At 37.1% G+C, this 24,949-nt stretch overlaps 4 protein-coding genes across 10 annotated transcripts; 2 read left to right on the top strand and 2 right to left on the bottom strand.

The window, feature by feature from the left end:
* Positions 1–1,635: 1,635 nt before the first annotated feature.
* Positions 1,636–5,390, bottom strand: LOC137745278 (2-oxoisovalerate dehydrogenase subunit alpha 2, mitochondrial-like). Of its 2 annotated transcripts, XR_011069675.1 has the most exons (10): positions 5,046–5,390; positions 4,361–4,498; positions 4,056–4,238; positions 3,727–3,884; positions 3,513–3,612; positions 3,148–3,259; positions 2,912–3,051; positions 2,621–2,806; positions 2,190–2,481; positions 1,636–1,973 (listed from the first exon to the last, which is right to left on the bottom strand). XR_011069675.1 is itself a non-coding variant. In XM_068485210.1 (9 exons), the coding sequence occupies exons 1-9, from the start codon at positions 5,268–5,270 to the stop codon at positions 2,314–2,316; spliced, it is 1,410 nt and encodes a 469-aa protein (XP_068341311.1). In that variant the 5' UTR covers positions 5,271–5,390; the 3' UTR covers positions 2,164–2,313. The 2 variants fall into 2 exon arrangements, 1 of the variants encoding a protein (XP_068341311.1); XM_068485210.1 differs by lacking the exon at positions 1,636–1,973 and having other exon boundaries at positions 2,164–2,481.
* A 2,722-nt stretch (positions 5,391–8,112) lies between these two features.
* On the top strand, positions 8,113–12,536 carry LOC137741668 (uncharacterized). 5 transcript variants are annotated; one of them, XM_068481369.1, is made up of 10 exons: positions 8,113–8,521; positions 8,887–8,950; positions 9,307–9,338; positions 9,423–9,491; positions 9,914–10,185; positions 10,264–10,346; positions 10,779–10,865; positions 11,077–11,225; positions 11,449–11,580; positions 12,035–12,536. In XM_068481369.1, exons 5-10 carry the CDS (start codon positions 10,026–10,028, stop codon positions 12,222–12,224), a joined length of 801 nt encoding a protein of 266 aa, XP_068337470.1. In that variant the 5' UTR covers positions 8,113–8,521; positions 8,887–8,950; positions 9,307–9,338; positions 9,423–9,491; positions 9,914–10,025; the 3' UTR covers positions 12,225–12,536. The 5 variants fall into 5 exon arrangements, with proteins under 5 accessions (XP_068337470.1, XP_068337478.1, XP_068337482.1 ...); XM_068481377.1 differs by having other exon boundaries at positions 9,429–9,491; XM_068481381.1 differs by lacking the exon at positions 9,307–9,338.
* Positions 12,537–16,259: 3,723 nt separating this feature from the next.
* On the top strand, positions 16,260–18,401 carry LOC137742805 (ABC transporter G family member 5). The gene has a single exon (XM_068482760.1). The coding sequence runs from the start codon at positions 16,315–16,317 to the stop codon at positions 18,331–18,333; it is 2,019 nt and encodes a 672-aa protein (XP_068338861.1). The 5' UTR covers positions 16,260–16,314; the 3' UTR covers positions 18,334–18,401.
* A 456-nt stretch (positions 18,402–18,857) lies between these two features.
* LOC137742813 (protein trichome birefringence-like 14) lies at positions 18,858–24,949 on the bottom strand. Of its 2 annotated transcripts, XR_011069443.1 has the most exons (6): positions 24,610–24,949; positions 23,854–24,114; positions 21,994–22,194; positions 20,284–20,479; positions 19,106–20,019; positions 18,858–18,997 (listed from the first exon to the last, which is right to left on the bottom strand). XR_011069443.1 is itself a non-coding variant. In XM_068482766.1 (5 exons), the coding sequence occupies exons 2-5, from the start codon at positions 24,008–24,010 to the stop codon at positions 19,185–19,187; spliced, it is 1,389 nt and encodes a 462-aa protein (XP_068338867.1). In that variant the 5' UTR covers positions 24,011–24,114; positions 24,610–24,949; the 3' UTR covers positions 18,858–19,184. The 2 variants fall into 2 exon arrangements, 1 of the variants encoding a protein (XP_068338867.1); XM_068482766.1 differs by having other exon boundaries at positions 18,858–20,019.

A 24,949-nucleotide genomic window follows, 5' to 3' on the forward strand; every position in this document is an offset into this window, starting at 1 on the left:
TAATTAAGGTCGGGGTGTGTCAATTTACTCCTCTACTTTCTTTCTCCTTCCCTTTTCTTTTGTTAATTTTGATTCCAATTTCTTTTTAAACTGTCATACATTTAACACACACACACACACACATAGTGTGTGACCTTTACCTAGTATTTTTGTAATGTTTATGTGTTTTTTGGGAAAGCAGGTTACCAGAATGTTTGGCCACCTATACGGATTATAAGTAGTTATCAAACAAAGTTGTAATAGACGCTGACAAAATTCTCAACAATATCGGACAAGATATTTTTCTCTTGTGGAAACAGTTACCCTAGTGATAAGCATTGGCTCCAGAGATGACACCAAATATAATTTACTACCTATTAATAAAATTCTCTTTGTCAACAAAAGAAATTATAGAGAGGCAATTTGATATTCTATTACGAAATACACATTCTGCCTTTCTTGGAGTCTAAAAACAGGTCACAATTAATATACTGATTAAAATGCAATAGTTTTACTAAAGTTTTAGTATAATTTAAGGTTTTATATGAGAAGTAAAATAAAAATCATTATTGGGCTAACCTCCAGAAAAAGCCGAGAGCAAAAGTTGTCATAAGGACAGGGGGAAAGAGAAACACATTTGTTTTTCTTCCTCCCATCTCCTCCACTCCCTCGTTTTCTTTTTCTAGTCTATTGATGTCACATTCCAATTCTGAAATACGCTCAAGATCGACGAGTTACATAATTAGGATGTAGTTGTACAAGAAATATATAAACAATGGGTACATGAGATATCCAGGGAAAAACACCTTACAATAAAATCTAGTCCACAATTTATGTCCAAAATAACTAAATATAACTTGAAGGGTACTAACCCTGCTCTCAATTACATTGTCCACCACAATTACATCACTTGAATCCCAACATCGTGAACGGATGTACTAGGTTTATGACAAAACCCGTAAGCAGTGAAACTCGTGTAGTAGACAAATAACACAAAACATTTGTGATGGTCAAACAATCTCATATTTCATGATTCACTATTATGATTCTCATGAGATTCCAATCAATCATTACACAACCCATTATAGTGCTGGAATGACACACCTTCATAATACTCATGCACTCATGTGGGAATGAGATCAATATTTATTTCACCATTGCACCTATTTTGCGTTAATTAGGAATGAGTCACATCCAAATCTGCTTCTTGCTTGGATAGCACTCTCGGAAACTCGATTGACCTACATAGGTACTCAATCGTCTCTTCTATTTATGTTTATTATATATTATGGGCTGGTTTGGTATTGCTGTGTTTTGAAGAAAAAAAAACTGCTTCTGCTGTGTTGTGAGAATAAACTCATTTTTGCTGCTTTACGTTTTCAGCTTTTTTTTTTACCAAAAATTATGAAAATAAGCTGTTTTTATTTACCAAACACCTTTTTGAGCTTAACTTTTTTTTGTATCAATTTTTTATAAAAGCACCTCAGAACCAAACCAGTACTATATTAGAGATATTGTGTGTGTGTGTGTGTGTAATAACATTATAGGCATTCAATCATCTCTTCTATATGATAACTTATACCTTGGATTCAGTTAGTTTCATTCTGTATTTAGTTCTGGAAAGAAAAAGACGTTGCATGAAATTACTTCATTGATTGTATATTTGTCCAGACAATTCAAAATTGCAGGAGTGAGCTTCTGAAATTATTCCTTATTTAGGAATCTTTCAGGATACCTCTATTTTTATCCTTGCAATAGCAAAAGCTAATAATTCAAGAACAAGTTGATTATTTAATTAATTTCTTGTTTTTGAGACGCAGTCTTGGAGTTTCTATCCGGAAAATATTTTCTGCAATTCTGACACCGGTTTTTCAATGAAAATTTTCAGAAGCTGGGGGTGTGGTCGCAGTTGCTGCATGCAGGGAACCCATGGATTTCTCAAAAGGGAAATATCTTGATCTTGATTAAGATCCACCATGGATGAAGTTGTCTTCCTAACAAATGTTTTCAGAAGCAGCAACGTTCTGCGTTAGTATTTTGATACAGTGTCTTCTGTGTCTAGGATATTTGTTCTCTTCGGTCTTTTTTGCATATATCGGTAACTATATCTTAGTTTTACAGTTTGCATTTTTAATTATTTAGTCTACAGTTTGTATTTTGAAAGTTACTTTTCCAAACATACGGTAATGAACAAGTGATGAAGGACTTACTTATTTTAATTCTACTGTTTTGTGCAGATGCATAAGTTTTCTTCATCACTAATCTATCTTCTACCTTCAACTTAACGAAATTTCTTCCCATATTTCTTCACCGTGCCTTGAATCTAGTCAGAAGTTAGAGAGGAAAGTCGGACGGGTAATCGCCGGGGTGTCTTTGAATTGTGTCTCTGAGCAGTTTCTCCTGCTCGCGGAGATCGGAAGAGGGAGAGTCATATACATCTGTGAAAATGTCAGCAATTGGAGGTTTGTCAACTTTTTCTGCTTCTTGGATTGCATGTAATATCTGCATTGCAACAAAACCGCATAAACAATTATTCAGAAAACACGATTCTCATATTTGGATCTTACACCTTCCATATCTGTTCTGTTCAACAACATGTTCTGAAGCGTTTCTTCCAAAAAGAAGTAATAGTACACCTTACCTGCTTTCTCGCACTGTTTCTGGCCTCTAACTCTTGCTTATCACTCCACCAACTATTGTTTTCCATCCACTTTCTAAATCGAGATACAGGGTCTCGTTCCATTTTCCACCATTCAATCTCTTCGACTGGACGATACTTCGTCGAATCATCTGAAGTGGAATGGTGTCCTACTCGATATGTTAATGCCTGTCAATGGAAAAGATCGAAACCAAACATCAAAAGTTGAAGAATATGAGTTTCAACAATGTGGCTCACAAGGCCAGGAAACCAAATAAAAATCCTTTTCTTTACCTCAATTAAGATTGGTCTCTGTTCTCTGATTGCCATGTCACGGGCAGCATGAACTGCACCGTACACAGCAAGTGCATCATTACCATCTACTCGGATGCTTCGAATTCCATACGCCCGGCCTTTGACAACAACGCCATCACCTGCCCAAAGAAGAGGAATAAATTATTACTTTGCTTCTATGCATCAGCACTACGTTTGATAGAAATTGTAAAAATACAAGCAGAGAGATGGAATACTCCGAAACTGGTCTGATGTAGGTGTACTGATAGCCCATCCATTGTTCCGACAAAAGAATATAACCGGAGCCTCCTTAACAGCCGCAAAATTCAAAGCAGCATGGAAATCACCCTAACATAATTTGATTCATCAGAAAGGAACAACCAAAACCAATGACCTCTAACTTATAGGGACGCCCCTCCACAAAAACAGTGAAATGCTGGGCATCAATGGGATAAATGCAGAGGCTATAACAAGATTTTGAATCAACAGAAACATGAGGGACTTAATAACCTTGTTCGCCGCTTTTAATTATATTCGCCTAAGGCTATTAAAAACGTTGGAGGTGTGAGCACTTTTAGGATGAAATTCAGTGGTAGTTTACCTCGCTTGTGCCACCATCACCAACATACGCGACCACACATGCATCTTTCCTGTCCATCTTTAAAGAATATGCAGCACCAACAGCCTGTGGAAGTTGTGTGCTGCAAAGCAATATAAATTATTTGTGGGTGACCTTAATCATTTTAGTGAAACATTTGAAAATGGTCTACACATCAGCCAAAAATAATCTCCAGCATAAAAAATTTGTATCTTACGCCACGGTTGATGCTATAGTTACATAATTGAGCTTGTTAGATCCATAATGGATCGGCATCTGCCTGCCTTTCCCATAATCAGCTTTGTTACTGAAACACTGGTTTGCAAATTCTTGTAGAGTGAAACCGCGCCACAATAGCACTCCTGCCTCCCTGTACTGCATACATGTCAAAGAAAATTTCTCTCAGCACCTCTCATGATAAACTATTGAATCAACTGATGAGGAAAAAGGAATTGAAATCTTAATGAGTAGGAATGCAGGTGTGGCGTATTTAACTAGAAAGGATATTATAGAAAGTTCTTATATATGCGTATATGTGGTGGAAACCTGAGGAAAGACAATGTCGTCAATGGTGAGTGCTGCCGCAGATGCAATATTGGTAGCCTCTTCACCAACTGTGGTCAAATAGAACGAAATCCTTCCTTGCCTTTGTGCTTCATAGAAAATGGTGTCCATGGTCTGAAGAGTAACCATGTTGGTATACATTTTCATAGCAACTTCCTTACTGACCTGTTTAAATTGGTAATATGTAAGTCGCAAGGTTACTTCCTATGGGTTATATTATATTCGTGTTCGTAGAAAAGAAAACGGAAACTCATTATTGGAAGCGAGACAGACGGAATTTCCAGTACCTCTACATAGTTGCTGGACAAAATTTGGCTCCCATTGTCGTCAAGGACGCGATAACAGCATTCCCGCTCCTCAGCAGTCTCGGATATGAACCTCATTTCAGGAGTGAACTTGACCTTTCCTTCGGGAAACACTAAAGCCTGTAGTGAAGAAGCGATATTCTTCAGCGATTATATGTGTATATATGCAATGTGCAAGCTCACGGGGCCTCTCGGAAGCAAATTTATGAAATTACGCAAGACTGTCTCATCTTGTAATTCATCCAAGATATTAAACACCACCTCAATGGCGCCTTACTTGGTTCCTAAAGTGCAGTACTAAATCTCTCGGAAGAAATAACTGCAAGAGTGTTTTAGCAAGAAGGTAAAAATGCAAACTCTTTCACAGCTGAACATAACAGATCACGCGGCCCATCGGGAGTCATTCTTTTAGGTAATGATCAATCAATTCAATGTTGGATCATTCATCACGGAGCAAAATTTGACAAGAACATCTCTCGCTTCTAGTTTGCTATATTTTTGCTTCCGCTAAACTAGTCTAAATTCCGCCGCCTGACTCTGTCCTAAATCAGTGCTGCATTTCAACATAATCTAGTTCTTGTATAGAAAGAACAGGAAATTAATGCAAGCCAGACGCAATCAAACTGGAAATTGAAGAGTAAACTCATAATTTATAACAGTAAGATACCTGATTGTGATTGCGATCAGTCGTATCCGAATCCGGCATCTTTTCTGCATTGACGGATTCAAAACGGCGAGAGCAGAAGTTACTGAGATCTCCGGCTGCCGGGATTCGGAAAATTTGAGGAAATGAGGGAGTAAGTGGAAGTGGAGATTTTGGAGTCCAAGAGGTGCGACCGACCGATGATGATTTGAAATGCTTGATAATGGTGCTACCTGATTTCCTCATCATCTTCTTCTTCTGAAAATGTCCAACTTCACAGGGAGAGAGGTAGGGTTTGTTTAGCTGTCAGTGCATGGACTGTCGTGGGAGAACCAGTGCTCCACTTTGTACTACATGGAATTGAGGATAAGAGTGCCAAATCAGTAGGACAAATAAAACAGCCGTTTCGGAACCAAACTTGTTTGATTACTATGGACCCACTGCCCACTACCAAAAGGGATCGATACTGATCTTACAACTCAGATCCCACGTGTCTCTTCTTCGTGTTTAACGATAAATTATTATGCGACGTATCCTTTCTTTTCAATCCATCAAATCAAAGAAATGTGTCATTGAAATTTGATCTAACAATTAAGATTCATTTTAAATGTTATAATAATTTCAGTTGTTAGATCAAATTTCAATGATACAGATTCATTGATTTGATGAATTAAGAGGAAGAAATCCGAATATTATTATTTTCTATTATTAAGTGATACAGTAATACCACCTGACATTGCTGAGTGGTACTGTGGTAGTACATCTCGACTCATAATTAGCCATCTGTACTGCTAATACAAATCATCAACAAACTTAAAATTCTGCCGTTTAACAGCCAACATCACGTTAAAGGGTTTTCCTTTCGTTCGGGGGGTTAATTAATCTTTATGGCTCCGTCGCTGTCGCCGCCTCGAGATTTGACCACTTCCTTGTGGTCGCATGCTATTGAATAAAATTGAAATTGCAGATGTTTGATAGAAATAAGAACTTTTTTTATTTTTGCCGTCGTAGATTATTATCATGCATAAAATTGACGACTTATTTCTCAAAATTAAGAATTTCTTAAAGAGGATTGAAGTGGATTTGATAGTAACCGAAGCAATTGAAGAAATAGTCGAGAATTGAGGCGCATCGAAACATCGATGGCTGTTTGTTTTCAATTCAAACAGTGGGCTGGCTTCCACCATCTTCTCCGATTAACTGGATTTGGGATTTATCCCATCTTCTTGATGTCTTTCATAATTATACACTTATAGAAAATATTATTGCAGAGAAATTGCAGATGCAAACGTAAGGCACTTGCTACCAGTCTCGCCACCGACAGTTCGTTAGTCAAGCTTTTGGGTAGCGTCGGCAATATGGTAGTTAACCACCTTGTCTAGGGTCTGTTACTTCATAATTAACTGCAGAAGTTTGTGTATTAATGTCCACATGGCAAAATTTGAGTGGAGATGTAGTACCACTCACTAATGCCAGCTGGTGGTACCATATCATAGTATAATTTCTTGTGTTTAACAATGAAAAATAATAGCCACTTATACTACGGTTTTTTAGATTAATATAATTTATCATTTTGGTTCTTAAAATTTAAAATTGATGAAAGTGATCCTGATTTGTTTATCATTAATAATTTTGTTAAAAAATCTCAGTTTAATAAAAATAAAATAACATAAATACCCTTTAGTTTTGTCAATAATTTTAGGCATTGAATAGATTAACATTGCTCTTTAATACTCTGTCTAAATTTCAAGGATGGAAGAAGAAAAATTATTTTTGGGTTAGAATCTAAATTTTTTAGACAAAATTTAGGTTTCAATTCCAACCATTATAGTTGCTCTAAATAGTAGTTGTTGGGAGAGAAGATCAGTACAAATCTAACTCGTGCGCATAAATATGATTATTTTCTGCAACTACAATACAGCACCATCTATGAACTTTAGAGCCTTTTTTTTTTTTCTTGGAGAATAGATTTGTCATGTGATGAACTTAAAAAATCCAGAGTATCATGTGTGTTCCGTGAGCACCAATGTCTTAAAAAACGTTAGGCGCTAGTCATAAGGCAGATTGGGGCCAAGTGCTTAGGCGGATTTATGTAAATTTATAGTATATCTTGTAAATAAGTGACTATTTACACTTAAAAAAAATATACTTGTATGAATAATAAAAGACTGATAAAATGCAAAAATAGAAGTATAAGAATACACAAAGTATATACATCTAACAAGTTCAATATGTAAAAAACAGTAAGCACGTAATCATGATGAGGAGTATTCTTGGATGATAGACTAATTGTTCTTGTTCATGATCCTTGCATTGGATTGGTATCTAGTTTGTTCATGATCCATTTCCATAAGTATACCACCATAAAACTAAAAATGAAAAAAATACACAATTAATAATAATAATAAAAAAATCTAACCGCCTAGGACCACCTAGCTCCAGGCCGATTTTTCAAAACGATTTGCACTAAATTGCGGCGAGCCTTTACTGCATAGGCCGATTTTTAGAACACTAGTGAGCACACTAGAAAGTCCATGCATTGGTTTCAATAGGGAGTATCTCCATTTTTTTCCTAAAATCAAATTGATTGATAAGAGAATTGTTTAAGACTATCTTCAATCCTTAGGTTAAAACTTACAATTTTAAGCCCATAAAATTTAGGTTTTAACTAGAAACGGCTTTTTTACTCCAACCTTTATGGGTTAAAATTTTAGCCATAGATCATTAAATAATGAATTTAGGCTTTTTTTTTTAAGTAACTTTTTTAAAAGAAAAAATTATGTAGACTATCATAATTTTTTATGAACATTTTAATCTAAAAATATTTAGATTCTGACAAATATTGAAAAATCACTAACCGACACCATGAAACTCGTGAAACACTATGAAAGAATATGAAACACATAAAAGAAATTTTTTTTTAATTACTTTAGCTGTTGGATTTAAATTTGGACCCTTACATGTTTTTTTTTTACCGTTAGATTTCATCAAATTAGATCTTAACCGTTAGATTCAATAAATTTATAAATATAAAACTAAAAAAAAATATATATATATATATCATATATACTAAAACCCGTAGGGGTTGGGTACTGTGGATGACCAGTGTCCGGACGGAACTGCCCTCGCTTCTCTGTTTTCTTTCCGTTTGTGTCCCTGTTTTCCACGAGGCGCTCAACTTATTCTCTCGACTTCGAGAGTCATCTTGAGTTAGGGTTTTGTTCCTTCGTTGCTTTTCTTGATTTCGGCTTTTGCTCTTTTCGTTTTGGCTGTTCTTTCTCCCAATCCTCTGTTTCCTGTGATAACCGTGCTTTCTTTCGCGGAAATCATATATACTAAAACATTTTTGTCCGGTTCCTTTTCTTTCCTGTTTTGTACAGTGATTCCTTTTCACTGCTTTTGGTCCATTTTTTTTCCCATTTCTTTTGCTTCTCTTCTTTCGTAGCCGTCTGCTCTCTCCTCTCTTCGCCTCTGTTGGTCTCAAAGTGGATAGTTTTGTGGTGAGTTCGTCTAATCTTGCATCTGCAACTTTTTTATGCAACTGTATGGATTGTGTTCTGTTCAATTTTAGATGTTAGAAGCTTTTAATTTTTTTTGGGTTCAATTTTAAATGGGTTGTTGCTTTCGGAGTTTTCGTTTGATGACAGAGATGGGGTTTTTGGGGAGAAACTGTTAATCCGTGAGATTTTTAGTTAGGTTGTGTTGTGGGTCTTGACAAATGGATTTTCGATTTGTAAATGGATTTTCTGTTGAAATTGTTTCTCTTCTCATTTTTGGTTTTTTTTTTTTTTTTTTTTTTTTTTTTTTTTTTGTGCCATCGGGTTTTGCATGTGGGTGTATAATCATGTTTTCTTTTGAATTTCAGGGGATTCAGGTTTTTATTTTTCTGGAACTTTTGTCTGCAGCTTTGGAAGACATTTGTGCTTAAGGTGAGAAACTTTGGTTGCTTGCTTTTGGGTTTTGTTGTAGAATTATTTTTTTTTAATTTTTTTTATTTTTTAAGAGTTACATTCGTGGGAATTCATTTGGTCTTCTTTTTTCCTGCATCTGAAAAATGCCACATGATGTGAGTTTATAATTAAATATGAATATCAAAATGGGTTTTCTGTGCAAATTTTATTTCTGATTTTATAGAACCGAAGAGGATGTTAACAATAACATTGTGTGATATGCGATCTAAAGTTCTTTGGTGAGTTATTTGGTTTTCTTGCCACATGGGATTTTAATACTTTTTTTTTCGTGGTTTGTGTGTGGTTTTCTGATGTGTTTTTATTTTTAATTTCAGAAAAAGTTAAGGATACGATCAAACGTTTACTGGTGAATTTTCTATTTTTCTGATTGTGTGTGATTTAATTTTTTTCAAGCTTTGGGTATACTTTTCTGATCTGCTTTGATTTTTAGTTGCAGCAAAAGTTGTTGCTCGAAATTTCCAGTTTTTATCTGCGGCTTTGCAAGCTCTTTATCAACAAGGTATATCATTTTTATTCTTTTTCCTGAATCTTTTGTTGGATGGAATCGTTTTTTGTTTTTGGTGAGTTCTTCTAATCTCGCATCTGGTACTGTATTTTTTTTTCCGACTGTATAGATTGTGTTTTGTTGAATTTTAAATGGTAGAAGCTTCTTGGGTTCAATTTAAATGTGTTGTTATCAACTCTTGAATTGCTTTCGAAGTTGTTTTCGTTAATCAATAAGAGATTCTGAATGCTTAAGACTTAAAGGTTACAAGTGAAAAATGAATTTGAGATTCTCTTTAGTGTTTAGACTTGAATTTTTACAAGTGATGAATTTGAGATTCTTTTTAAGAGTCAAATGTCCCGCTCATAGTGTTTCTTCCATAAGTTCTAAATCTCTTGCTGTAAGCTCCTAATACCCGTGTCTTGGTCTTCCCTTAGGGTACTTTCTCCCAAGCTGAGCTCCATTCCTTCTTTAGACATTCCCAAGGGCTGAAGAAGCCAAGAATCACTGCTACTGAAACTGAAAGTTTCCTAAAATCCCAAAAAAAGTATGGAAGGATTAGAACTATTGAAGGAATTGGCAGAACAATGGAAGAAACAGGCAGAGCAATGGTCGTCTCACGCCCTTCAATACTTTCATCAGGTTCCACCCGAGCAGATTTATGCTGCTATAGCGGTCTTGCTATTCACCTCATTCTTACTCTTGTTGGGTACGTAATCTTGTAATTTATTTATTTTCAAAAGAGTCCACAGTAATCTATATATTTTCTTTTATCTCTGTGTTGTAGTAAGGTTGTTTAAACGCCCAAAAGCTAATACCATACTGCTGAGTGGGCTTAGTGGCAGTGGGAAGACTGTTCTTTTCTATCAAGTAAGCGTTGAGATTATTGGATTTTGTTCTTCTAAACATTATATGAATCACTGCTTTGTAGACTCAATAGTTGATCCAATTTTCTAAATCGTTCATTAGAGTGACTAATGTCATACTTAGTCTTTAATATGTAATGCAAACAAAATTTATCTAGACCATATGACTGGTTATTTGCTCTATGTCAATTAGAAACTTGATTGGGTTGGTCCTGTGCTGATGTTGTATCCCTATCTTTTTTTCTGATATAATTTGGAAGTCTATGTCTGTTTGAGATAATTTGTTGTTTAATGCTTGGAAAGTAATATATATAGAAATTCTAAATGCCTTTTATTAATATGTCCATCTTTCCCTGTTTCAAGTTACTTTGGTGATCTATTTATGCCTTAGAAATGTTCATCTAACTTTTATGCCATGAGTTGATGCACATGCCAGCTTCGGGATGGCTCTTCACATCAAGGTACTGTCACTTCCATGGAACCAAATGATGGATATTTTGTGCTCCATTCGGAAAAATCAAAGGTATATTTCAGCCTCTTGTGCTCGTATGCAAATAACTATGCTCAAGCAATATTGCTTGTCTGTTTAAATGAGGGCAGAGTTTAACTTATCTGTTTGCTTTTGATATGTAGAAGACATTAGCCACATCATTTTCTTCCCTTTCTTTTGTACTGTTGTTCCGGTTGACTGTCAACTTGATCATGCTCACCCGTCTATTGGTTTTTAATGACAGGGTGGAAAGGCAAATCCTGTTCATCTTATCGATGTTCCTGGGCATTCTCGCCTTAGAGGCCAACTAGATGATTTTCTGCCTCAAGCAGCTGGGATAGTATTTGTGGTTGATGCTTTGGAGTTCTTACCTAATTGCCGTGCTGCTTCTGAGTGAGATTTCCTCTTTTCAGTAAAAAAAGCTACAATATGATATTGAAAAATGGCTACTCTGTTTCTATGTGCTTACATCCATTCTAGAGTAATAAAAATGTTAGTAACAAATGGAGGACCCTGAATTTGGGATGTATGCATAATTGCATATAGATGGATGATTTGCATGCAACCTAAGGTTTTCACCTGTAAAGGCTGACCCGTGGCACTTTATTTGCTAAAGGTACCTATATGATATTTTGACTAAGGCGACTGTGGTGAGGAAGAAAATTCCAGTTCTTATTCTCTGCAACAAGACAGACAAAGTAACAGCACATAGCAAGGAATTTATTCGGAAACAACTGGAGAAAGAAATGTAAGATTTGAACTCTTGTAATTATGGGTTTCTTTTTTCTGATTGATTATAATGTTTTACTCTAACTTTTCAATTCTGTATGGGACTAAATTAACTGCTAGTTATATGCACTCGTAAATCATTTCCTGCATCTTCATTTTTTTAATGAGAAATATCCACTGTCTTCATGGTTTCCGAGGAAGATAATTCCTTCTGATCAACATCTATGTTTTCCATAAGTACATTGGTTGGACTTTAAACTGTTTTGCTGTGATTTTCTAATTTTCATCCATGATGCATTCAAGACAAAATTTTCCATACAATTCTCTGTTGGTTTTGTTTTGTAAAGTGTTCATTCGCCGACAGGGCTCTATGATACGGTGATTTGCATTCATTATTCTGTTTCTGCTTCATAAATCTATTTCATTGTTCATTGTTCATTGTTCTGATACATTTGACATTTAACACCCTACAGTGAGAAGTTACGGGCATCAAGAAGTGCAATATCAGCAGCTGATATTGCAAACGACTTTACCCTTGGAGTACCTGGCGAAGTATTTTCGTTCTCTCATTGCCAGAACAAAGTTACAGTTGCAGAAGCGTCTGGTCTAACGGGTGAAATATCTCAGGTGGAGCAGTTTGTGAGGGAGCATGTGAAATCTTAGGATGTGTCGTCTCCTCCATTTGATGAGTTTGTGATACTTTTTCTTTAAGGTTGGGTTGAACATTGTCTCTTGATGATTGAAAAAACTGACTAGATGTGCAAAATGGGTTCAACTTTTTTTCCAAGGAAAGTGAAGGGAGGATGGAAGGAATTCAACAGAAAGGAAGAGAGAGCAATGAACAAATAGATTCATGAGACGTAATACCGACGACTGTTTATGGGTGATTTATTGTGCTTAAATTGATTGATTATGATGCACGGCTCAACTTGCGCTTAAATTGTTTCGTTGATTTTCATACTGTATTTGCACGTTGTCGAAATCAGCTCAGCTTGTCGGAAATCCAGCATAGTTTTGCCTTTGCTGTTGTTTCCGACCACCATTTCACGGTTTCGGATTTCAAAAGAGCCATTGATATGTTATGCGTTCTTTTGAAACCATACACGAGTGAGTATACTAGGGATTTTAGCTGGTGAGCCACTTCGAAGAATGAACAGAAAGAACTCCTAACGTGTCGATAAACTCTTAACAGTATTTTCTCCGGTCGTTCAACTTAACCCCATGTTGCATGAGTGAAGTTTGCCTTATTTTCTATCGAATTCCTCACTCTTATGGAAAGGACCACTCATGCAAGGCCAAATCCCTCATCCTCTTGGAATTCAACTACCTCGTCCATCCAAGGAGTCCAATTCTTCCGATTCAGGAGTTGGATTTCTTATTTTGCGTGGGCACCGCCACTCTCTTGATTTCTTCAAAGTTAATAATCGCTTTACTACTCTGTAATCAAAATTTAATTCCTTGTTTCAATTCTGATTACGTAAACTCATCATTAAAGGTTTAGGGACGAAAACTAAACTCGGGTAAAGTTTACGGACATTTGTCACAATTTTTTTTTAGTACAACGATATATTTTATACTAAGAGAATGGAGAGTTCGGCTAAACACACAATGGGTAACCTAATTCGGTATAGAGTTCGTTATCTACGAGATTCAAACCTAAGACCTTTCACTTACTAGTAAAGAGGAATACCACCAACCGTTGTACAAAGTTACTTTCTCACAATTTAAGCTACAAACAAATAACTAAAAGAAAAAGGCAAAACGACCTATTTGTAAGTTGGTTTGAGGACTTGAGGAGAAGTGGGTAAGAGGATGATGATGGATGGATGGGGCCAGTCAGTCACGGGCCTAGTTAAGTTGCGTTTGCGTGTGTGTGTGTAGACATAGTCAACGGATGTAAAGTAAAAGGAGTGAATGAATCCGATTGGCCACTGGGCATTGGTGGGGCCCACGTCGCGGCAGCCGGTAGTGGGTTCGCTTCGGGATGGGGCCGTCCCTGACCAGAGACCACCACGTAGTAATATAATATTATATATAGAATTCACGGGCGCTACAACCCTTCATGCTTGCATGCATGACATGTTGATTCTTTCTTGATCCAGACAAAAGCAAGTCTGTAACAGCAAGAAGTAGAATTAGATGAAACGAGAGCCACGAATTAAGAAACCTAATCATTCACAAGCTCGACTTAATTAAGATCCAACGCCAATGAACGTCATCTTACCTCTCTTTCTGTCTGTTTGTCCTGCTCTCTCGATCGTTCTCCTCCACAGAAAATATTCACCCGTCCCATGCCATCATTTTCATTTCTTTTCTTCTTCTTTTTCCCTTCAAATTTCAATGGACAGGGAAATGTGGAGGAAGGGCAACCTTCTACTTGCGCTATTGCATATGAAGGGTTGTCAAATCAGTTCATTGGGTTATTAACACATACTTATTAAGATCTGTTTAATTTGATATCACCATAATATTTACGTGAGGTTGGTAGTGATGATGATGGTGCAATGTGAAATCAAACTAAATAAATTTTAACATGTACCCATTAACAACGTAATAGGTTGATTTGCTACCTTTATGCATATGTATATGTCTATTTTGTTGAAATGAAAACTCCTTAAAATCGTAGTATTTTGAAAGTAGATGAGAAGGACTTTTTGTTTTGTAAAAATTAGAAGCGGATTATCTCATTTGAAAATGATTGGAATGATCATAACGTTTCTTTTTAAGTAATTTATCTCCTACTTTCAAATTAATTACAAAATTTTCATTTCAAAACGAAGCCGTAGGGATAAATCCTACCAGTACATAGGGTATAACATGATTTCATCTCAGCCACAAATTGACGGCCCAACGGGGCCCCTGGTTTATGCCCTTGCTCAAGTCCCTAGCTGAGCTAGGGGACCTGCACTCCTACTCCTACACATAATTCCAAATTGATGATGTGGGCACTTACTCTAAATTTAATTACCTAATTAAACATGAATTTCATCAATTAACAGCAGGGTTCTTAGAGTAACAAAACAAAACAAAAAACAGAATAGTAGATAGCAATCATCTTTAATTTTAACCACCTCGAAAGCCATTTTTGTTTTGTTTTAGTTAATTAATTAGCATTTCAAGTTTAAGAAAATTATTAACAATATTTCTCCAGAAATAAAGGCTTTGATAATTAGGTTCCAGCTGGATGTAAAGTGTTAACACAGCATTATCGCATGGTCCCAAGGATAAGCGATCGCTAGCAGACAAATACGATGTCGTATAATGTAGAAACAAAACAAACTTTCATATATATATATATATATATATATATATATATATATATATATATATATATATATATATATATATTATATACAGACACTTGTATTGACATATTGTGGAAGAGCAAGAGTTGATTGTGTAAAAGAACAAAGTTTACACCGAGAAACTGAGAGATGCCACTTACCAAAGCCACGTGAACTTTCTGCAATTCTGCATATGCAACTTTCCAGGACAAAAATCAAAACAGAAACATAAAGCTTATGTTGGAGAGATTTTTCTCCGTGCATGGACCACCGGCATATCTCATATGTCATTATATAATTGGAACGACGTTCAAAAGAAAAACTTATCTTTATTTGAATAATGATATATAGTGTATTACTGTATTATCATATATTTCGAGCATATTGAAAACCTCTCTTTATAATGAGCACATGTAAGTGAATCTTATAGAAATAACTTCTAGGATGTCCAATCAATTGAGGTTCAAATGAGATAAAGCTTATCTTAAATTATATGATTATGATAACTCTCACACTAAATACAATCCATATTTTATTGAACCACAAGAATAAGTACATGAAGTTTCATAGTTTTGTGATATATACCTTGCCAATGACGTGGTTGCCCGCATATGTTTTTCTACTCTCATATATACAATTAATAGGAATGTTAATAATCTTTTTATTTTACCTTTTCGGCTTTATTTCTCATGTTCCAATATTGCATGATAATAAACTGTCTAATTTTTTTATACATTGCCCTTGAAAGATAATCTCTACAAATATTAACTAATATTCGAAACTATTTAGTCATATAACAATATTTAGTAAATAAATAAATTATGTTTCTCACTTAAAATTACCGATAATCAAACGGTTCAATAATTTATATTTTGGTTGAATTTTTTAGAGTTGATATTTAAATTGTGATTTAAAAATTAGACCGTTCCAATCATCAACTAAAATTGCTACAAAAATATTAAAAGAATAACTAAGAATGTCAAGTGAAAAGTTTGCTAGCATCCTATTTAATTAAGGGTAATGATAAGTAGATTAAATTTGTAGACGAAATTTTGGAAAATAAATGACATGGAAGTTGATGATTGATTTATTACTTAATCGTTGACAAACGTGCTCATTCATATTGGTGACGCATCATTTAATTTACAAATTTGTCTCTGAATTTAATCTTCTTAGCATTACCCTCTAATTAATCACTTTGCAATACTCATATCCTATCCATGTATTTTACAGGTTAGAAGAGAAGATAAAAAAATTAGAGGAAAAATTAGAAAACATAAATTAGGAAAAAGAAACAACAAAGCAATGTAGTGGCTAGCTGGAACCCTTGTTTACCCAAAAAAAGAAAAAAAAAAGAAAAAAAAAAACTGGAACCTTATATTTAGCACTGAGCTGAGCTTTGCAGAGACAAACAGGAAGTAAAGAAAAAACAGAGAGGCAAACAAGAGAGAGAGCTCTTGAAATTTTCAATGAAGAAACAAGGCAGTGAGATTGAGGCAGTAGGCATCTCCTACAAGATTAATCACACACCCCACCGCAACTTCTTCAACATCTTCAGCCAAAACAAACAACCTGCTTCTGCTTCTGCTTGTGCTGCAAAAGTGGCTGTAGTAGCAGTTGAGGATGATGGAAGATCATCGAGAGGAAGAGCAGGAGGAGTTGGTGGGCAAGAAGTCCTCAAGGACGTCAACTTGCGAGCAAGGCCATGGGAGATCCTCGCCATTGTTGGTCCCAGTGGAGCTGGTAAATCTTCCCTCCTTGAGATTCTCGCCGGCAAACTCACCCCGCACGGCGGTTCCGTTTTCGTCAACCAAAAGCCTCTCCGCCAACCCTACTTCAACAAGGTCTCCGGCTACGTCACCCAAAAGGACACCTTATTTCCTTTGCTTACAGTCGAAGAAACCCTAATGTTCAGCGCCAAGCTCAGGCTCAGGGTTTCTCCCCTTGAGCTCAGCTCCCGCGTCAAGGCCTTAATCAACGAGCTCGGCCTCGCCCAAGTCGCCGCCGCCAGAGTCGGAGACGACAGAGTTCGGGGGATCTCCGGCGGAGAGAGGCGGCGTGTCTCCATCGGAGTCGACGTCATCCACGACCCCGAAGTGCTCATCCTCGACGAGCCCACTTCCGGGCTTGACAGCACCTCCGCCCTTCAGATCATTGACATGCTCAAGACCATGGCTGAGACCAGGGGCAGAACCGTCATTCTGAGCATTCATCAGCCGGGATTCAGAATTGTGAAGCTCTTCAACTCAATCCTTTTGCTGGCCAACGGCTCCGTCCTCCACCACGGCACCGTCGATCATCTCGGCCTCAACTTAAGGCTCATGGGGTTGGAGCTCCCTCTTCATGTCAACGTCGTCGAGTTTGCAATCGACTCCATCGAAACCATTCAACAACAACACCATTCGGCACCACACAATAATATTCTTGTTCTTGATCGTCAAAGTCGAACTGGTAAGCTGACTCTGCAGCAGCTGTTTCAACAATCGAAGACCAATAATAGTAATGCCGGTGGCGGAGGCGGAGGAGGAGTGGTGCCACTTGAAGTTGACGACGATAAAATCACCAGTAATGAAGTTTTTCCCGATTTGGATTTTACTAATTCGAGACTGCGAGAGACGATGATCCTGAGTCATAGGTTCTCGAAGAACATATTCCGAACAAAGGAGCTGTTCGCGTGCCGGACAATTCAGATGCTCGCCTCCGGACTAGTTCTAGGCTCCATCTTTTACGACCTCAAAGACGATCTCACCGGAGCCGAGGAAAGGGTAGGTCTATTCGCATTCATTTTAACGTTTTTGCTGTCGTGCACGACGGAAGCACTGCCGATATTTCTTCAAGAGAGGGAGATTCTGATGAAGGAGACTTGTTGCGGAAGCTACAGGGTCTCGTCTTACGCCATCGCCAACGGATTGGTTTACCTGCCCTTTCTACTAATCCTGGCCGTCCTTTTCACTCTGCCGCTGTACTGGCTGGTCGGACTCAACCCTAACTTCACGGCCTTCTTCCATTTCTTGTTGTTGATATGGTTGATATTATACACTGCGAATTCCGTGGTGGTGTGTTTCAGTGCACTCGTGCCTAATTTCATCGTGGGAAACTCGGTCATTGCCGGCGTCATGGGGTCTTTCTTTCTCTTCTCCGGTTACTTCATCTCCAAGCATGAGATTCCCGGGTACTGGATTTTCATGCACTACATATCGCTGTTCAAGTATCCGTTCGAAGGGTTTCTGATAAACGAGTTCTCAGGGTCGGACAAGTGCTTGGAGTATTTCTTTGGGAGGTGTATGGTGACGGGAGAAGAAGTTCTCAGAGATGAAGGGTATGGGGAGGAGAGCCGGTGGAGGAATGTGGCGGTCATGGTCTGCTTCGTCTTGTTTTACAGGTTTATTTCTTATGTCATTCTTAGATGCAGATGTCGATGCTCCCAGTCCCAAAGGGGCTTCAAACCTACTCCTCCTCCTACCCTCACTGCAACTCCTTTTCTTTAACTAGTAATTGTATAATTATATATATATATATATATATATATATATATGATTGTATTATTTTGTGCTCACTCATCCATCTCTCTCTCTCTCTCTCTCTCTCTCTCTCTCTCTCGATTTCTTTTTCTCTCTGATCACGAGTGTGATATGGATGATGGTTCACAATTCACATGTCTTTGGAATTTAGTAGTTTGAGATGAGATAGCATCCCAAGAAGAAAATATCGCTTCATAAGAAACAAAAATGAAGGAGCGACCTCAAGCTAACATGGCTCCTTGTTCTACAAGGATCAAGAGATGGACGTCTATCGTATACAATCTTACTTTAGCTTTGCAAAGAAGCTGTTTCCACGACTCGAACCAGTAACGTTTTGCCCACAAAGGAGCAACAAAAATTAAGAAGCAAAATATGCATAACATCCTGTAACAACTGTAATAACATCCATTTGAAAAGTTGCCACTAAAAAGCAACAAGGTGCCAATAGCATAAGCTGCATAGTCAACAAAATATGCACGACTAGTGCCAACTTGCTACGAATCGAAAAAAAAATTCCTCATTATATTAGCAGCAACTCGTACTGTGATGGTACAATACACGGTACAACAGGCAGAGTCGAGCGTACAATTCTTGCTCTCCCTCTGTATATTTTTCGTCATATGAATAACACCTATATGAACAACTAGAATTCGATTCAGCGGGAAATGGATTCGCAATTGGTGCTTCACCTTATATTCTATCAAACGCTGAAACTTACAAAACAAAAGGAATTTCATACCAGATAAAACAATTGGCCTTCTTATCAGACCATGAAGAATATCGGATTTGGTTATACGACGTGGCAAGGCCGCCGCCTCCTATATCTGCGCAACAAGGAGTTCATTCCATGCATCTGGAATTCCAGGTAAGCACCAGTGTAAGCAATCATTTGTGCCTGCATTTCCTTTTCCTCTAATGGTATAGTGGGATATGTGACCTTCGTCTCTCAATTGAGAAATGGCAGTTATATCCAGTAACTTTACTTTTGTACCTTTCAAAGCACCCTCGATCACTGAATCACTGGATCCTTCCTGGACTACTTCACTTCCTCCTACCAACGGAGTAGTATTGTCGCAGGTACCCCCAGTATTCCAGTCACCATTGAAGAAATGCCTTGGTGAAATAGTCCGAAAGAAAGCTTTTAGGCGGGGATGTGATGGTAGTTGTGAATCAACCCACCTGGCAATACTGTACACAGTAAAATTCTTAGCATTCCCAATTTCTGCACGCTTCTTGTCTTGATTGGGCTTTCCATTTACATACATTACCCACCGGTTACCATTAATCTTTCCCCTATTCCAATGATGCCCTGTATTAAGAACCAGCACATCAAACCGGTGAAGGTATTGTCTCAAGAAAGCTGGGGGACGATCCAAATGCATGGCAATATCACTGGCTCGGTCTGAGATGTTAAGGGGCACTAGATCACACAGGCTTGCTGACCAATAATATAAGATAGTGGTATTGGTGTTAGAGAATCGATAAGCCCAGCCATCAGGACGAATGGCTCCCCGACGTTTGACAAGGCCATATTCCTTTCCGACATTCTCAACTTCGGGGCTTTCTTCTCCGCCAGTTGTCATACACATCAAAGACTGGAACTGCTGTCTACCCAATGAATCTCCTATGAAAGCAATCGTTTTGTCCTGCATCCTGAAGGGCACATTCACATTTAGAAGACAGACCACAGCATGATAAGCCATTTCTCTGTATTGCACCAAATCTCAAATTCGGGAGACCAATGGTCCATATTGTTGAAAGGATTTAGAAGTAAGATCGTATGAAATGATTCATTCACGACTCAGGGAATATTCTAGACTTCTAGTTGAAAATTTTAGGTGTGCTTGAAGTGGAAACCAAGGGAAATTATATGGTTTCAGTCCAAAATTCAAATAAGTTCAGACAGAAAAGAATTACCTTCTCAAGAATGCAGAGCGTTCAAAATCTGGTATTCCACAATTTGCTGGCTTCCATCGGTAACCCTCAAAAGAAAAATCTGTTCGTTGTGTCAATCTACACGCCCACATTTCTGATAACCACTGCTTACATTTAAACCCAGAATATAAAGGGTGCCTGCTGTCTGCAACCCATCTACCCTTGGCATAATCACACACTGCATTGGTGAAAACTCCACAAGCTTAGGAAACATTGAACCATGAAACACGAGATGATAAATCTGAGAAATGGAAACCTTTCAACATAGCAGAGAAACAGCGTAAACAACAACTCTACAGATGGATAAGACTTTCCGGTGAAAAAATATATGCATAATGTATTTATATGTGAACTTCAACATAGTTTAATTGAACAACTCTGCCATTACTATTGCAGTGAATTATTCAACAGGAGTCAAAATTTACAAGAGTCAACGACTCAAGTGACACAAAACGAGAGCAAACCACTCAAGTGATGAAAACAAGAGTAAACCACTCAAGTGATGCAAAACAAGAGTAAATGACTCAAGTGATGCAAAGCAAGAGTAAACGACTCAAGTGACATAAAACTGAGAATTCTCATGTTCAAGAAAGTGCTAGGTTAAAATTTGGTTCGGAACACTTTCACCCAAGTGTTTCTTAGATCCTTCATATCAAACAAATTCTTCAATCTTCTCTTCAATAGAAACAATCCAATAAGCAACAGGTATTATGCAATTGATGGCTTGACACAACTTTATGTCGTTCTAAACCATAACAAGATATGTTAAGAGTGAAATCATTTTTTCACTTGTCCGTGAAATACATGGTACTATCTTTTAACTATTTATTTGTTTTTCTTTTTTCCCCTCTAAAATTTATCTCCATTCATAATATCTCCAAGACCTCCTTCCGCCGAAGTTGATTTGGTTAAAATTAAATGTAGCAGCCTTTTCCATACCATTGTAGAGAGAGAGAGAGAGAGAGAGAGAGAGAGAGAGAGAGAGAAAGAGAGGTTTTAGGGCATCTTTTAATCATGCAGTACCAAACCTCAAATCAGATCTCATACTGTGGTAACATTGGACCTCATCAGATTACCACTTTAAAAGTAAAGCCAATTTATATTTTGAAGAATTAGTTGCCACTAAGCCCAGAAAAGTTTGCTTTCGACTTTGTGCACAAAGAAAAAAGAATATGAAAGGAGAGATTACTATTTCACTTTTGGGGGATCATCAATCCATAAAACTGATTCACACACTGGTAAGGAATAGGGTTGGCATGTATCCAACCAGTAAGACAATCAAACAAGGCAAAGAATATATATCTTCAAGGACATTAGCTAGAGCAGGACAAGGTATATAATAATATGTAAATGTTATGTGCCTAACCAGAATTAGGTTCAGCCTGACCAGTTTCCATAAACACCACTTATAAATATAATTTTCAACAAACATCAATAAGAATACAATCATTCCATGTCAAATGAGCTATTGGCGTGAAATCATCATGGTAAACTGACCGGCCAATCATTACTGTATACAATTTTTTTTAATAAGAAATACAATTCAGAGAGACAGATTTAATGTACTATTATATTCTATGGGACCCCTCATTGCATAGTAGTCCATGAGCAATAAAACAATAAGATAACTGTAATTACCTACAAAAGTTAACAATAATGAAGCTTACAGCCCTATGAGAAAGGAAGCTATACCTTTAGTTTGGAAAGATGTCGCATTCCCATTACTTTCTTGCATTCCAGGAGAGAATGCATACATAGAATCTATTGGGGCAGTGCCAAACTTTTCTACTACTTTTGTATCTTCTGCTGTATTCAAATGTAAATCCTTCCCTTTAATATTTCCATTTGTCTTCATAGGTTTGGAGGAATTATTTGAGAAGTCCCCAAAAAAATCTGAATAAAAAATGAAAAAAAAATCATCAGCTCGCAGGTATAAGATGAGGTCAGTCCTTTCAGCATTGAAGACGAAGATACTAGTTCATTTCAAAAGACAGTAAAACAACAAGGGAAGAACATGAGTGGTCAAGAACAACACTATAAAAGAAAACACAAAAAAGTTACCAAAAAACTAAAAGTAGACACAGCCATCCAGACTAAAGAACTCCAGCCTGCCAGTCACGCCAATATACTAGAAAAGGAGACGTGCTTAAACTCCTTAGAAACAGAAGCCCAAAAGGCTGACCAAAACTGAACTCCTTTCAGCGCTGTCTGAAGAGGCAGGCAAAACTAGTGATAAATAGCTGAAACAGCAGCCTTCAATCACTTAGCAGACATTTTAGCATTTACTAATGAGGTCAACTAGTGAGCCTTAGATCCTAATTACTTTGACAGATAAGAAAGTTAGCATTTACTATAGCTTTCAAGAGTCGTTTAGTAAACAAATAACCACGAATCCTGTCATTCTCATATCTTCATTTGGCTTTTCCTTCAGCACTGACCAACTAGACAGGAAAAACATTATTTCATCTCACCCTAATTTGTGATATTTTCATGCAAGCAATAGTTATCTACATATCCCGAATAGCCACCAAAGTTCACCCATCATCCTATCCTAATTCTGACTTTTTTCTATAATAAACAAGCTTTTTGACATTTATTTTATCCTTATGTCAATTTCACTTGCACAGAAAATAAGTTTCTAAAAACCTGTGAGTTTCTCCAAAGAATAGTCACTAGAGTACTATAACAATCATGTCATGTGCAGTCCAGCCATTCATTATTATATATCACAGATGAATCATGGATGAAATAAAATAAAAACCGCACTCAGGTACTTCATGGCCATCACTTTTCTTGCGTAATTTTATTGTCATATGCTATAAAATATTGTTTCCTCCATAAAAGATGCTAGTATGGGGAGTTAAATAGATTATCAAAATTTAAATAGGCAACATAAATAGGTAATGTTTTGGTACAGTTGCCTTCTCATTTCTTATAACTACTTTATAAGCTTTCTGCAGACAAGGAATCTTGTTTTCTTAGTGGTGTGGTATTATTAAAGGTGTGATCGCTGAAAATCATCACTAGATGATAGATCACATTAATTTTTCATTGCCTTCTCACATTATCTGGAAAGTACAGGATTTGAAAGACTGGACTAGGCAAGTAGATTCAGTTCTTAAGAGCAGCTATGTTGTACAAAAATGAAGTTATAAGTTTCTATGCTACTATAGTTTGGCAAATAGGCCGTGGCACATGGGACTCATGTTCAAATTAAAGAAGAGAACCCAAGTCCATGTTGCGAACAAAGTGTAGGCATAGCAGGCACAATACCAACAGTATTAACATAATACGGCGGGCAATCTTGTCCCAAACATTAAACCAGATATTGGTCCAATTAAAAGATCAGGGTAATATACATCTTAAACTATTTCCAAATCCCAAGAACATTGTTCACCATTTTCTCTAAGCTAATCTCTAACGAATTTTCATGCACATTTTAACCCTTAATCGTCTCTTGTTATTTTGTTGCATAAATGTACAAGAAAATATAAAAAGCTTGATTGGTAACAAAAAAGAGAAAAGATAACATGTGTTGATGGGGAAACAAACCTATGGAAGGCATTGGAAACCGCTGGTGCGGCAATAGTAGAGTATCAGCAAAAGGATTTTTCTCCCACGCCCAAAGTAATATTGTTGTCAATACAAGGGCAGCCAGAGTGAAAGAGATTGGTTTCCCAATCAATTTGTAGTTATATCCCCCTTTCATCTCCCAAGCAAAAGGCAATTGCTCGAAGTTTCGATAGCGGAACGCGATCAGCAAAACTCCATCAACCTTAAGCGTCTGATTGTTTAATTACTGGAGAGTTTCAGCTGCACGCAATGCAGAAAATGGAGAAAAATGAAATAAATAAATAATTAGAGGGAAGGGGAATTAAAGTCACAGGAAGAAATAAAACCCAGAAAAAGAATCAATTCACCAAGTGTTTTTTTTATTAATTTTGGAGGGAATGAATTAACAAAGTAATTAACTAATTAGCATATATTTGGTAAAAAAATCCTGTATAAAACAGTCCAAAAAAAGAAAAGATAGATACAGATACAGAGAGGCACAGCATTCACACTACGAAACCAAAAGGTAACGGCAATAAACGAAATATGAGATGAACAGATGGAAAATTCAAACCCTAATTAGAGGAACGGAAGCCAAATCGAACCCTTAATTTCCCAGATTAAGGTAACGATCCACTGGCACAGGTAATTAACAGAAAACCAAAAACAAAAGGAATTGAACCTGATAGAGAAGTCCGCAGTACTCGGTTTTAGAAACATGGAAAGAAAAAGAGAAGGAAATAGGTGAATCAGTACCTCCTCGTTGCGTTGGTTGAGGCCATTTTTGCAGGCAATGTGAGTCGGCGAAGCATCTCTACCGACTACCATTCAACAGAGATCGCCACCGCAGACCACCACCCACCTTTTCCTTCCGATTGAAAAGCTCGGCTGTCACTCTCTCAGACTCTCACTCACCCTACCGTCAAAGGAAATTTGAATTGTGGTTAGAGAGAGTGTGAATTAATTAATTTAGACAATTTGCAGGGAAGGGAAGATGTAAGAGCAAAGCAATCAAAGAGAGAGAGATGACTGAAGAAAAAGAAAGGGATCGCAGCACATAGATGGGGACATGGATCCCCTTCGGATCCATTGGTCC

Source organism: Pyrus communis, chromosome 1, assembly GCF_963583255.1.
Source record: "Pyrus communis chromosome 1, drPyrComm1.1, whole genome shotgun sequence".
In the NCBI taxonomy this organism is placed as follows: domain Eukaryota; kingdom Viridiplantae; phylum Streptophyta; class Magnoliopsida; order Rosales; family Rosaceae; genus Pyrus; species Pyrus communis.